We start from the raw sequence: 15,359 nt of genomic DNA on the forward strand, positions 1-15,359 counted from the left end.
ACAACAACTGAATTACTTTTTAATTTTCATATATTTCAATCTGCTCAACATTGAGAATGTATTGTAGGGCATATTCCCATTAATATGCTGGAATTCCATGAAAATAGCTCCTCTCCCCTCCCTTATCTCCCTGCAGGATAAAGCCCCCACTATATTTAATTGTTTATGGTATTGTGCTTGAGTGGCTCCTGGCCATTACAAAATAAAGTTTACACTGTAAGAGAGACACCAAATACTGAGAAAGAATAGACATCTTTCCTGAAGTTCTTACATAGGAAACTGCTGTCCTACCTTCTTTTTAGATCTTTCCAAATTTCTTCCAAGTGGGCAAGTAAAACAGGTCAGTATTCTAACCCTAATATATCAATCAGCCCATAAAATGTTCATTACATAATTTATTTCTGCATTTGTATCATGTCAAAGTAATATGCATTTGACAAATAATTTGAAATTGTAAAATTAATTTTTTTTGAAGTAGATTTTTATTTGGTCTGTTGTGATTTTGTCCCTCTGTTGTTATGGTTTTTTTTCTGTTAGTATATTGTTATTAAATCTAGGTCCTTTCCAACTCTTGTCATGTTTCTAGAATGTGAACAAATTAGCTGATAGTTAAACTATAGAAAAAAGTATGTTATAGCACATAACATTTCTTGGGTACCCACAGATGGTATTAAATGGTAAGTTAAGCTTTGTCTTTATATGCAATCAAAAGAAAAAAAAAAAAAGATGTGTATTGCATTACCTCTGTGTATGAGAAATTGATTACACCTGAAAATACTTGCTAGACATCTTGCATAAAATGAATACCAACTTTCATCTTCCTTTTTTTCTCGCTGTTGCCTGGACACAAGTCTACTTCAAAGGCCATCAGCCTTCTAAAGCTGTTTCTTTCAAGGGTAAATAACTAATTTTGTCAGAGAGATCAGACTAGCAATTTGAGTTCAGACAAGTGCCTTGATTTACAGATTCTCTCTTCATTTTCCATGTTTTAACCTTATGTCCCCTGTGAAAGGCTGTATTGCGAGCAGCACTGTACTCTGGAGACCAACACTCATTTTTTAAATTGCATGTTAGTATTAATAATTTAAGGTGGTATGGGTTGGAGGCATGTTGTGCAGACCTTCTGCCTGAACTGTGGGAACACATTAGCTATTTATCTGTCTGAAGAAGAATATGAGAAAACCTAAATGTCTCCTGAGTTAGAGTAAATAATTTTTATTTTCCTGCTGGAAGACCAATTGGTTCTTCCTAAATCTTACAGAAACTCAAGTCAGACTTGAAAGTATTTCTTGTGGAAAGCCAATCAAAGCATGGTGTTAAAGTCCCTTCTTTATTTGTTACTTTGTTTCCTGGCATGCAGATGACTGCTGGGGCGTACAGTAAATGTCGCTATAGTACTTCTTCAGGACATGGCTGAGTAACTTTGCATAATGAGACCTACTTCTGATTGTCTAATTAGTTATGCATAGCTGTAGCAATGCAAAACTATGCCTCAAATAGAACTCTATTGTCATAGGTTACTTGATTACATGACTATGGCTTCCGTGTGTATTATGGTTCCTCTCTTTGTAATGACAAATGCCACGGGCTTCAGTTGAATATCAGAACAACTTTTTCATGCAATTGCATCAGCTGTACATTTTAATTAATTTTTCAATATGTCAATCATCACATTTGTAAAAAGAAATTCTACCATGCATGAAATTTCCCAGTACGAAAAAGAATCATGTATATTCTCTTTCCTCTTTTAAATGTTTTTAATGAGAGGGTCACTGTAATTTCAAAGAGAAAGTTGAGAAAAGCCTGATAGTCATTCTTTTCTCATCAGGCAGCAGTCTTCCTATTCAATTAGCCTTGATACCATCTCATGAATATCTGACTTAATTTTATCATCATAGAATGTCACAGAATTGTTATGGTTTGAAAAATCCTCTAAGATCATCAAGGCCAAGTATTTAGCATTAAACCACATCCCCAGGTGCTGCATCCACATGGTATTTTGAACACTTTCTGGGAGATGATTCCACAGTTCTGCTGGGCAACCTGTTCCAATGCAGGACCACCCTTTTCATAATATCTGATCTAAACCTTCCCCCTGGTGCAACTTGAGGCCATTTCTTCTCATCCTGAAAGTTGAAATTTCCTTGAAAAGTGGCAACTGTCATACTGCTGAGGAGTGGGATGTGGTTGCTAATGCAGAGGGCGTAGGAATGCTTGTTGACTCATATTCCATCCTTAGGAAAGCTGCATAGCTGGGGCAAAATTGTTGGCACTTGTGGCCCGATGTTTATTAGATCCTGTGAGATGGGATAGTCAAGGAAAGAATACAGCCAAAGGAGCCATCCTCTATTAATTCTTTTGAGGTTTTGTCAAGCTCCTAAATCAGAGTCCTGCCACGTTCTCAGGTTATGGGAGAGTTCTTGCCTTTATCCAAGACTTGTTGCCATTGCCAAGAGAGATCAAGAATGCCTTTTGACTATGAGTGAGAGCCTCTGGGCGTGCTTATGCAACCATGCCAAGACTTAAACTATGTAACTGACCTACTAGAAAACTTTGTGATATAGGGTTTTAAAATTCTATAACCAGGAAAGGCCCACCCCTTCCTTCTGGTCTGCCAGGACTGTGAAGTCAAAGTCTCCAAGGATTATAAGCAGAGAGAATGCTAAAGGATCAAGCTGACTGCTTTTTTTGAGTACTAAAAGATATTTTTTTTTTAAATTCAGTTCCCCAAATTCTCCAGAGATATAAGATCAATTTATCATTTGTCATATCCAGATGGTAAGTAAATGAACAGTTTCACCATTGGGCTTGCTATCAAAATATTCCAAGAGGAATATAAATGAATGCATCATTTACAGTGGCCAGATGGCAATTCAGAAGACAATTTCATGATCTAGGCACTATATTGCATAAACCTATTCTGGCTTGTTTTTTATCACCATCTGAAGAAAGGGCAATAGAAGATTAAAAGTGTGAATGTGAGGAATTTCTTGTCTTTTGAGATAATTTGAACCAGTGTTCAAGTATTGCATTTGTATCAGAAACAAGGCTGGTGTATCAGTAAATATTTGTCTCTGAGTCTAGGAAACTTCATCTACTGAGGGGAGACCTGTTAAGCAGCAGATACATTTACATCAGAACACATTTCAGCAGTTTAAATAAATGGAATATGTACCCTTTATATTTATTTATCAGCATACTGATTAATTCTAAATTTATAGTAAGCTGAAATATGCTATTTACCTATCATCATCATCATTGTTTCCAATTTTATCACATTTTTATTATTAACAATAGTTGTAGATATTTTCTAGACAATATATCAGAAGATCAGCACAACTATCATACATTCTATTAATTTTTGAAGTCTCCACACCTTGATGCCACAAGTGAATATAACTTCTGCCTTTTCTTTCAGTGAAAAAGCTTTATGCATAATTGTTTTTATAAACTTTAGGAATATGATCTTTCTTAACTGTCTATAATGATGTGAGATTGTTGTGATGTATGAAATATAATATTTAATTAAAACATTCTTAAACTGGCTAATTTCTGTGAAGTACTTCTCCCTGAATGCAAAAAGATGTATTAAAAATTAGCTGAGAGGCTGCTGTTACTGGGCTATTCACCTGAGACTTCTTAAGAGAACAATTGCTTCTTTTGACATTAAAATACTGAGCTACTATCTGAGAACAGCTAGTAATGCTTTTTCTATATTTTTTGCTATAAAACTATGTTAGAATTCATTGTAAAAATGAAATAGGGGGGTTACAAGGCACTTGGAGTTCAAAGCCATCATAAATAGGAATAATGTGATATTTTTAAAGTTACTATTCAATAATAAATTTCACTGAATATCTGGAGAAATATCTGAAATTCTGAAACAACTATCTTAAATCAAAGGCTATTTATTGTGGTTTACTTGTTTTCTGAGGCCCTAGATAACAGCCCCATAGTAGGTTCTTGAGAAAATCATCTTTCAAAATTTCAGGCTCTACAAAAAAACTGCTAAAGGCAACAAGTAAATTTTTCAGGTTTTATTTTAAATACAGATTTGAAACAAATGTATTAACTGTTAATTCAGTCCTTCAATTTTTATAGTGTACATTCTCTCTCACCCCACTGCGTTTCTTCCCACATAACTTTTAATTGTCTAAACCACAAGGCATATTCAAAGACAAGTCATTTCTGTCAAGCTAAGTAAATATTTCAGATAAATGCTACTTCTTTTCCCTTCCCAACTGCTTTCAAAAGCTGTAATTTGTTTAAAACTGTAGCAAAATTTATTTCCAGCCCCATGGCAGATTTAAGATATAATGTGTTACCTACTTAAAATGCAGTAGTTAGCATTATTTTTGGTCTATGACATCTAGAGTAATTGAATAATATTCTACCCCTGATAGCAGAGTGCCAGATTCTGGTGCTAAAGTGCCTCAGGATCTGTAATCACAGCTGAAGGCAAACCCATTCTCTGTGGGTTGGTTGTGTGGTCCACTTGAAATGCCTTTCTGACTTCCAAGTGCTTGGTTAGGCAACAAACCAAATATTCTGTAATACCTGGGGAAAACAGAATGGGCTTTGATAAATAGTTTATGTTCTTTTTTGATGATTTGTGATTTGTGTTATAGCCTGTTACTACCTGAGTAGTCAATACAAATTGGTGCTGCTAAGAGCTTACTACCACTTCCATACTGTCTGACCCTCTGATATCATAGACCAAACCCCATTCTGATATTTTCATAAAAAAATAAGTTAATGTCAGAAAACCAGTGACTTGATATCTGTATAATTGAGTGTATAAAATGATGAATCTTTTATTTTTTTAGTGAACTTATCCTATCCAGTATTGACATTGATGCAACTGGAGATTGGGAGTGTCTAGTCAAGAATTCCTATGGAAATAGCACTAAAAAAGTAGAAATTGTGGTACTTGAAACAGCTGCTCCCTACTGCCCTGCAGAAAGAATTATTAACAACAAGGGAGATTTCAGGTATGACTTTCTGGGTTTGGAGTGTGTTTCATATACTAATGGAGGTACAGACCATATTCATGCTTACATGACACTTCAGTCTCAGTTATAAATCACTTATTTTAGTTGTCATTTTTATATAATATGGTAGGAAGGAGAGCACTGTATGATTTTGATGAGAAATGGGACCTAGTGCTTCAAGAGAAGCAGTGGTTTGTGAAAGTCAGGAAATCTAATTCCTCAGTATGCATTATGGAAATGTTTTAGGAAATTAGATAAATTAGAGAAGATTAAAAATTTTTCTTGGTCTTTGTAGAAGATGATAACACTGCATTAAAGCATTAGAAGATTGAATCTTCAGTGCTTTACTTTTTTAAATCTGTTCAGGTTCTGATGGCTTGTTCAACTGAGATTAGAGGTAAGAAATGACATGAGACTGTTAGTAAAATATTTCACTGAAGAGGATCAAAATAGAAAGTAACACTATTTAGTAAAATAAATAGATTGTATGAGGTGAGCTTAAGGACACAAAGTTCTACCAATATATCACATGCTTACAAAATACATCTGTCCTTCTATCTGAATCTTAGGAGCTGCAAGATTTTGTAGAGTAAATGTAGCTTTTGCTCCATCGTTACTTTTATCTACATATGCTGTTGGGCTTTTTAAAATTGTAATAATTTTAATCAGAAGAAAAGGTTTCTGTGGAATTTGGTATTGTTTTCAGTCAGCTCTAAAATACACCAATGGTATGCACAAAGCTCTTAAACAAAACCTGCTTGACAATAAGACTGATGTATGATGGCAATCCCTTTGAGAAATCAAGGCAGTAATTTGTTACCAAATGAATTATAATGATAATTCAGCTTGAATAGATAATGAAAGGAAAGTGGAAGAAGAAAGATGCCTTTCTTAAATAGCAGGATTTTCTGTGAATATTTCTGACCTGAAAGCCTCTATTTATTTTCAGGTTACTTTTAAAACGTAAAAGCCCAAAGGCTTTTTGTACTATTTCTTGTATTTGAATAAAAGTAAAGGATTGAATTAGAAAGAAGTGGAAATAAAAACCTACTCAAATAATCTGTTTTCTCTTTACTACAAAGCTATTTTATTATGTGTTAACCTCAGTACCAGCAAGTTTGCCTCTTTCATTGAGGCAAAATTGCTGAGGCAATGCATATATATGGATTAAATTTCATTAGAGACCTTTGACAATCTTAGCTATAGATTTTTTTGTCATCACAATAACTGGAATTGTGCTTTTTCATAGTGGATATGCTGAAATAGGTTTTCATTAGATCTTTAAAAAAATACATGCTTCGTATCAGAAAACTCATACTGAATCTTTTAGATGGCAACTCTATGAAGTTCATGTTCTTGCCTTAAAATGACATCCTTTTCTCCATAAATAAATATATATAAATCTTCATGCTGCACAAACTAACACCAGGGGCATTTTTGTCATTTTATATAAATCAAAAGAACAAGAGTGGACATTTCTCAACCTATTGATCATCTTCCTAGAAATCCATATAAATTTATTTTTAAAATGTACATCAAAAGGATGCTGAGTCCATAGGTTCTTTTGGCATTTAGAGAATGAATTTAAAATAGTAGAGAATTTATGAGGCTCCAACTCAGCATTAACGCTTGAAATTGTTCAAAGGTTTATCCTCAGAGATGGAGCTTTCACACCAGCAAGTTTTCCTACAAAGGTCTTTGAAGTTTTGGTAACATAACAAGTATGGAAGTAGAAAGAATTGAATCACAAAGGCAAAACTAGAAAGAACTGTTCCTTTATTGGGCAAAAGAAAGGGAAAAAAGCATCAACTGTTAGGGGAGTGTGGCTATTTCAGTGGTCCAGCCTAGGTGGTATTTATAATTGTGTAACTGCAGCAAGAATTAGGCACTGAGAGTCAGAATAAACTGGCCTTTTCTGCTAAGAGGTTTTCTCTATCATGGCCATATTCTACCTTTTTTTTGGTTGCTGTTTTATAGAATGCTGTAAGCTTATTCTGAAAGGCAAATGAAAATGTTGCTATATGCTATCATTCCTAGTCATAAAGGCTGGATTCTGCTCACTGTGACAATGCTAGGCTCAGAATTATCTCTTTAGTTTCACTTTTGAAGTAAGTTGCCAGTAAGTGTGGCCCAATTGCATTAATGCAAATTTTTTACTAAAAATAATTCCTTCCCAGAGGCAAACGTCCTCTATGATACTATATGCTCTATGTACTACTTTACATATTTTGATTTTTTGGGAAAGCTTCTTTCATGATTCGTTTTTTTAATCAACTGTTTTTACATCACACATTGATTTTTTTTCAGTGACAGCTATGAAAAATAAAAGTATTTTTCTTCGTAGCTTTTCTTTGAAACGAAGAAAACTTTTACAGTCCAAAACCCTTCAGTATATTATGTAACAATGTACAATTGAATGTGCATTGTGTAACTGGAGGAGCTAATACATTTGTTTGAGGAAAGGTTGATTGCCAAGCTGTAATTTCATTGAAAGGCAGAATATTTTTCTGATTTATTTGGTTCATTCATCAGATCAGTGCAATTAAAGAACCATATCCTTCCCACACCTGCTGACTTGCTGATGATGTGCTTATGGCTTTCTTTGATTTCCACCAATTACCTGATCCTGCTATGTCCACACTAGGCTGTAAATGACCATAGATTTGTTATCTATAGAAATAGATCCAGTTGTGCCATTCTAGAGAATGCAGCAGAAAAACACTTTCTATGCACAGAAAGTGTGTTTCCTAACAGACCAATCAGCTAAACAGAAGAATTCTGACTGCTCTTGATTTAGTTTATTTTCAAAGACTGTTTTGGAATCATACTACATAAATCATGTATACCTAAATAGCTAATTTTTGAGGGCTAGTTCCTTCCTCCTTCATGACACGTGATCTCTGCTGAAATCTTGTACACTGTTTTCTGAGACATTTTGTCTCAGGACTTTTTGTTTTTTTCAAGGCTTTTTAGTGGTGGGTCAAAATGCAAAGCAGAGATTGTCAGGTATTTTTTGGGCCCTTAGTTTTAAGAGCATTTACTAATAGAGTTTGGGTTTTTGGGGTTTTTTGGTTTTCTTTTTCTTCATGTACTTACTGCTCTGCTTTTTGCAGTCTGCAGACATTAATGTAGCAAAAACACCAACCATATCTTTTTCCTTAACACTAAACACCTTCCTGGAATTAATGCAGAATAAATGTGTGACTAGCTAGACTTGAACCTGTATAATTCTGACATTTTCCAAGGAAAAAAAGTAATTATTATAAAACATTTTGAAGTAAAAGTTAAAATAGCCTTTTTTTCCTCATATACCACTTCACTTTGTTTTATATGGTCATATATTTTTATATATATATATCTATATTGTAAGTTGCCTTTTGCATTTTAATTTTTACTACCATGGTGTTTCTAGGTGGCCCAAAACTTTGGCTGGGATAACTGCTTACCAGCCCTGTCTCCAGTATTCTTTTAACTCTGGTGCATTTCACAATGGTGCAGAAGAGGCAAAGGCGTGGCGCAAATGTAACCGAACTGGACGCTGGGATGAAGAAAACTACTCTGAATGTCCTTATTCACAAGAAATCACTCAAGTTCTTCATGCTTTTAGTCAGGTAACAGTTTGAAATCCAAGGCTCCCCTTCTCTAGTACTGAGTTTGTTGGATAGCTTGCAAGAAATGTCAGTTCAGCCATAAGTTTGGGATTGATGGACTTTTTACAAAATGCTTTACTTGAGAGACAGCCATTTGTTTCGTTGGTAATTGGAAGTTTAGTAGGAACAAGTGTGCAGCATTACCTTTACCTTAATGCTTTTTTCCATTAGGTACTTAGAGTCTAGATGATTATTAGTAATGCTGGCAGGGTGATCAGTGCTTGACTTTCCTTCCCCTCATGTGGTTTTCCAGAAAGATGTTCATTTCTCGTGGAGTCCCATATCAGAGTTTCATCAGCTGAAGTGCCTTTCCTCTTTTGATGTCTTCAAAAAAAGCAGTACCTTAATTGTTTCTTATAGATAAGTAAAAGAATGAGATGAAAAAGTAGATGTATAGAAATTAATGAGAAAAAAAGAATGTAACAGGAAACACTGTGGAGGATGGCCCAGACGTGTAACTGCCCTATTGATTTTACAACTTTCAGTTTCCTTGACCATTTCTTCCCTGGTAGTATCAGTAGTGCTAGATAAGGCCAGAGAAAGTTTGTTTTCAAATGGGTTCATAAATAAGAGTAATTAATATATTAAGAGAGCCATTGCAATTACAATAATAGTAATAAAATGTAATAAAATAAAATAATAATAAAATAATAATAAAATGATTAGTGAGATGTCTAGAATCCAGTCTGTTCTCCTGTAAGCAATGAGGTGAGGTTGGGTTTCTCACAGTCTTTAGACACTCAGGACTTTATAACCTCTGAGGATGGAGGCTGCACAATTTCTTGGGGTTAGCCTGTTCAAATACCTGACTACACTTGCAGCAGGAAAGATTTTCTTCACAGCCAGTGTGAACTTCTCTTGTTTTCCCACAATGTGCCACTGAGTACAGGAACCCTTGCTGACACTGTTGTTTTCATGAAGGTCTAGAGATAGAGGCAAGGCAAGGTAAGTAGCTTGGTATATTTTATGAGGCCAGATAGTTACAGTCTAGAAAAAGTAGAGAAAAATCTTGGTGGTGGTGTCTTCAGATAACAGCAGTGAAATCTAAGACCTAAGGCTGAAAATACATTCATATGCCTGAATATTCCCCTGAAATGTATATCCATGGCATATTGATGCACGTAAACCCATGTGAAATTATGGCAGGCATTATATCAATGGATGTGATCTCCAGTTTTTAAAGAGAATGATTAATTAAGGTGATTTATTAAGGCTAACAATTCTAATGTATTTTCAGATGCACATCAATTTGACAACCGTGCTGGAGTTTTCCCGCCAGCTGACAGCCTACACAAGAGGTGCTTCCCTCTTTGCGGATAAAATGGATGTAATATATTTGGCTTATATAATGGAAAAGTTAATTGTCTTCGTGGATGAAGTTGAAGATGTAAGATATCTCCTCTATGCTGAAAAAAAGTATCAGTTAGAAGTGAAGTCTTCTCTGTGGCCCTGCTCTTAATGTATGCGGGCACACAGTGAAGAGTAGCTTCTAAAACTGATTGCTGATTGCAAATGTTCTGCATAAACTGTGATGTGTCTCTTTGTGCCAAAAAGGAAACTAAGTCTTCTTTGCTGATGACAAGGGCATTGCTGCTTAGGAATAAAACCTTTTTTTAATGAGCCACTTAATTAAATTTCTTTTTAAGTTTATTTTCTATCATGGCTAACATGTTAGAATGGACTCTGGCTGGCCACTGGAGATACACGTGCTTCTTTTGTTTTCTCCATTTTATCAGAAGGTTTTCACTGAATTTTAAAAGGTGGTATCACTTGTAAAGAAAAGATAATATGTCTTTATGTGCAACTTCTTACAGAATCTTTCAGCATTATGTATGCCATTTTTGCAGCAAAGTCTAATCAGAATTATGCAAACCCTATGGGGAAAGTAGTTTTTTACAGAGAACATAAATGTTCATCATATTTTTTTTTACTGTTAATTTTCAGAGTAACTACTTGCATAAACATTTGATAAACTGTAATTTTTGACCACATGATGTTTTCTTTTGGTTTGGCAATGTTCATTCCATTCTGGCTCTGGGAATTGTAACAGTTAACATTTTAGTGCCAATATGAGAAAGTCTCCAACTTCAATTTCACCATAATACACTAGATCCAAAGTATATTATTAAGTGCTCTCCAAGAATCATGTTTCAAAGCTGCAACTTTATTTCAGCTCAGAATCCTGATAAGATCTTACTGCTTTCTGACAAAACAAAAATTTGACATTCAAAAGAAACAGCTGGATTTGCCATAAAGCCTCTTTGTTTTTCTAGCACTGATGTATTTTCCATTAAAGCTGAGTACCATCTCTAATCTTTTAATTGATTTCTTCCACCTTTCAAATAGGTTTTCATTTCTGCTGTTTTTTGTATCAAAACATCTCTATCTCCATCACTTACGTCTACGTCTCTGATTTAGTAATACCTTATTTTCTTAATTTATAACATTTTTCCTAATTTTTCTCTCATTTCCTTTACCTCTCTCTCAAATTTTCCAGATAGAGTCCTCATGCATTGAGTTCTCAACTAGCATCCATTTCTTAGCTCTCACTCACAAAGTACAAAAGCACCTATGAAATTTGAACATGCATAATAGTGCAAATTTTTGTATTTTCAGTGATATGACTTTACTCTTCATTGATGCACTTAATTATAGTATAAATTACTTCCTTTTCTTATTTCTCTCCTTTTGTATATTTATAGACTATTGTTCTGCCCTCAGTAAGTTACTGCCTAGCTGATTGGTGTTTGCTTTTATAGTTTCTCATAAATCACTCCAGACTCTTAATGTGATTCATTATTATTCATTTTATCAATAACTCTGTCACATTGTCAAAAGCCATCTAGAATTATCTAGTAATTATGTTCTTAAAAATAGAATAAATATTTCAGGAAGAGTCACATAAAATTTCACATGTAGTCTCATTATTTGTTTCCTTTGCAATGCATGAGAAATTTATCTTGTTTTTATTGAAAATGCAGAACTAACTTCATAACCTCAGCCATCTTTTAAATCTTTTTCACCATTCCTGAATTTCTATTTTCCTTTCCACTGAATCATGTGTGTATTTATCTTATTTTTCTGTTTCTATTAGCGTGAATTTTTGGCTTCTTGAACTTTTCTTTAGCAATATTTCTCAGTTGTTTTTCTCTTCTATATACTTTTTCATTCAGGTTTACTTGTGACAACTGGATATATATTTTCCATATCTTTGCCTTCAAATATATTGGTACCGTGGCCATGTTAATTTTGAAATTTTACTAAAATTACGTTTTTGAATTTTAAAAAGCAAACATTTTTATTCCAGCTTGAAATAATTACAGAAAATATTCACAGTGATAGTTATTCTTTCTAAATGTAACTACTAATAAAATTTCAAACACACAGTTACCAAAATCTGTAAAATGTTGCCTGGCAAAACAAAGATCTATTGTTTTGGATTAGGCACAAGTGTGAATTAAACCTACCAAAGCTGGGGCTCATGAGATGATCTAAGTTTATATCAAACACCTGAGCTATATCTCAAATTTACTCCACTATGTATGTAACAAAGATGTCTTTCAAATATGTTTTTCCTCTTTTTTTTTTTTTCCTTCCCCCCACACCTCCCGCTCAAGGTCCTTTGATTAAACATGAAGCAGTTCTTTAGAAGGGCATGGCCAATTTTAATTAGTTTATGAAAGAGGGTGATAATTCTGGAATTCTGTTTTTTGAGATGAGATGACTCAATTTGTCTGGTATATCTAGAAGATAAGCTTTAAAGTTGTGAATTAAAAAGCTCTTGCTTGATGTGAGTTGCACTTTTCCTTTCTTGGTTTTTCTTTTTCAATCTATTTAAACTTTTTATAAAATCAAAACTGCCTTTCAATGATGGTTACCAAGAGAAATAATGTGCCTGCCATCATTTGTACCCTTATCTGTTTTTTCTTAGTTAGTGAGTTTTACAGACAATACCTTTTTATTTTTTTTCCCCTCTTCCAGATTGGGGATGCTCTTATTGAGATTGCCAGCAATATAATGCTGGTGGATGACCACGTGTTGTGGATGGCTCAAAAAGAAGACAAAGCCTGCACCAGGATTGTACGATGTGTGGAACAGATTGCAAGTCAAATACTGACCAGCAAGATTCAAGTGATATCAAAGGTATTTCAAAAAATTAAAAAATGTTTTGTAAGATTTTTTTTCTCTTGAATTCTATTTGCAAGACCAAAATATTTTTTAAATATAACCAATGGTATTAAAAAGTGGTTTTCTTTGATCAGTTTTATTTATTGTGACAATATAGTGTTCACAACAATATCTTTCTAATGTTCTTACTATTCATTCATTTTCTATTTTTAAAGCCACTATAGTGTATGGTTTTATTTTGAAAGGTCCAAGTTGAGTGAGTGACTGACAGCAACATGTCTGACCATAAAAGACAACAAGATCCTTCCCAGGATCTGGAAGATTTTAATATGCCTTACCAAGAGGCTTCTGAACAACTATTGTTTAAAGTATTTAGAAGATTATCTACAAAGGTCTATCATGTCTTAAACATTACCAATTTGGGGATAGTTTTAGTTTTTTTAGAAGCAAACTGTACCTGTTAGAAATACTTTTTTTTACTCCTTGTCCTCCATCTACACAAATGTGTCACTTGGATACTGAGAGGTTCTCATTTGGAGACTAACACATTGTCTTGTCAGCTTCAACATCTGAATAGCAGAAATACATCCAAATCAGAAGCTTGAAAGTTATCCTTTTAGAAGTTTAGATAAACACTTTAAAGCCTTATCATTCCTTGAGTTGGTTTGCTTGCTTGCTCTTAAACAACCTCTATTCTTTTCTCAATTGTCCGCTGCATTTACATAAAACCACTATTTAAAACTGAGTTCAGGCACAGAGTAAATCACAGGAAAAATGCATAAAATTAAAAGCAACCAAAAAAAAAAAAAGGAAGTTATAGACTGAAGTGAATCATAGAGGAAGCCAAATAGCATAATAGCCTTAGTTTGTGTTTTTAGAAAAGCGGTCTTTCAAACAGACACAAAAATATATTGGACTGTTTCTTAAAAGAAGTTTTTTATTTAATTCTCATTTACATAAAAGAATCAAATTTGCTAAAAGTATTTATATTAAATGCATAGTGACAATAATGTAACTTTTAGAAGTATTTTGCAATGTGACAGCTAGGAGGGCTCTGTTGTTTTATGCTTGCCTTTCTTTTAAATGTCAAGTGACAAAGGTTGAGTTTTTTCCCTTTCACTGCTTCAGGAAGATGTTGACATTACTGAAAAGAGTAATTCTATGTACTCAGACTTCAATACGTGTCACTAACTGTTTTGCCTTGCTTTATCTTTTAGCTTCTTAAGGTTTTTTTGTAGGAGAAGTAGTTTACTGTTGAGTGCAATTTGTAAATAAACAAAAGCTGTGGAGTATTTCTGGTCTTATCTTAGGCAATACCAAACATATCTGTTCCTTTGGGAGGCCAGCCAGGAAACTGTCTTACAGAAATTGCATCAGCTTTCTTTATTTTAGAAAACAGCAAATAAAACACCCACAGCTTAGGTAGCCAATAGTTTCTCGTACAATTCCAAAGGGGGGAAAAAAGGAGAAACCCCATAAATGGTGTCAGCCATATAACATTGAATCATAGAATAATTTAGGTGGTCAAAGACCTTTAAGATCATTGAGTCCAACCATTAATCCAGCATTGCCAAGTCCACAGATCAGGAAACAATCTGTGCCTGGAAGCAGAAACCATATCGTCCTATCAGTGTGGCACCAGTCTAAGGCAGTCCACCTGTTATAACACGAGCTGTTTGTCCCATGCACTGTGATGAAATTAAAATACTAGTTTAAGGGTAGAGATGCATCTCTGCACTCTGCTGCAGTCTCCATCTCCATACACTTCACTTTGCTGAAGGATAGGTCACAAATGTACCTGTAACATGGTGTTGCTTTGAAGCATTTAGTCATGTTCAATGCTCTCATGGAGCAAGATGTGTGAAAAGACTCAGCCACTAAATAGCTGAGAAGGTTTCTTTTTCATTTCTTAGGTACAAAGCACATCCTTGTTCATTTTTTAAATAGTTCTAAGCCTGGTGTTGCTAGTTCACTTTATAACTCTATTGCTTTAATTCCAGATTCCGTTGAAGCTGATAATGATGGAATTACAAAACTGATATAATAGTAACTAGTGTAACTGACAGAAAGAGATCTATACCTATGTGTATATATGTATCTCAGAAGGAAAGATGGAAGCAAACCCACTATGCTGTTGTTGAATCCTGTATCATATTTTTTAAAAAGTTCTATTTTCTTTCTCTTCCCAAGAGAATATATATATATATACACATAGATATGTGTGTATGTGTGTGTACATGCACAATCATTTATTTAGTTTATGCAGTAAGCACACAATGCACGTGCAGTTGCAAGTATGGTTAATGGGTTTGTGCCAACCATTCTCAATGTTTTCACAGGTATCTCGTAATATTGCTCTGGAAGCCTTCATGATCAAGCCCTCCAGTTTCACAGGAATGACTTGCACTGCCTACCAGAAAACATCTGCAAACTCAGACAAGTCAGTGACTCCTGATTTGGGAAGATGGGAAGCAAATCACAATCCTGATCTATATTTGAATTTCAAGTGCAACACTGGCAATCTGGATGGCTCTTTGGTGAATTCTTCTACCAGAGTAAGTCAGTATGATTATGAATATAACTTATCTAT

At 34.3% G+C, this 15,359-nt stretch overlaps 1 protein-coding gene across 1 annotated transcript in view; it reads left to right on the top strand.

Annotated features, from left to right (window-relative positions):
• ADGRA1 (adhesion G protein-coupled receptor A1) overlaps positions 1-15,359 on the top strand; it is a 252,358-nt gene that overhangs the window by 127,096 nt on the left and 109,903 nt on the right. Inside the window, exons 8-12 of the mRNA XM_054637084.2 lie at positions 4,827-4,991; positions 8,404-8,602; positions 9,879-10,028; positions 12,623-12,784; positions 15,109-15,324. Coding sequence (XP_054493059.2) covers positions 4,827-4,991; positions 8,404-8,602; positions 9,879-10,028; positions 12,623-12,784; positions 15,109-15,324 — 892 coding nt within the window. The remainder of the gene's footprint in view (positions 1-4,826; positions 4,992-8,403; positions 8,603-9,878; positions 10,029-12,622; positions 12,785-15,108; positions 15,325-15,359) is intronic.

Source organism: Agelaius phoeniceus, chromosome 9 (genome assembly GCF_051311805.1).
Source record: "Agelaius phoeniceus isolate bAgePho1 chromosome 9, bAgePho1.hap1, whole genome shotgun sequence".
NCBI classification, from domain to species: Eukaryota; Metazoa; Chordata; class Aves; order Passeriformes; family Icteridae; genus Agelaius; species Agelaius phoeniceus.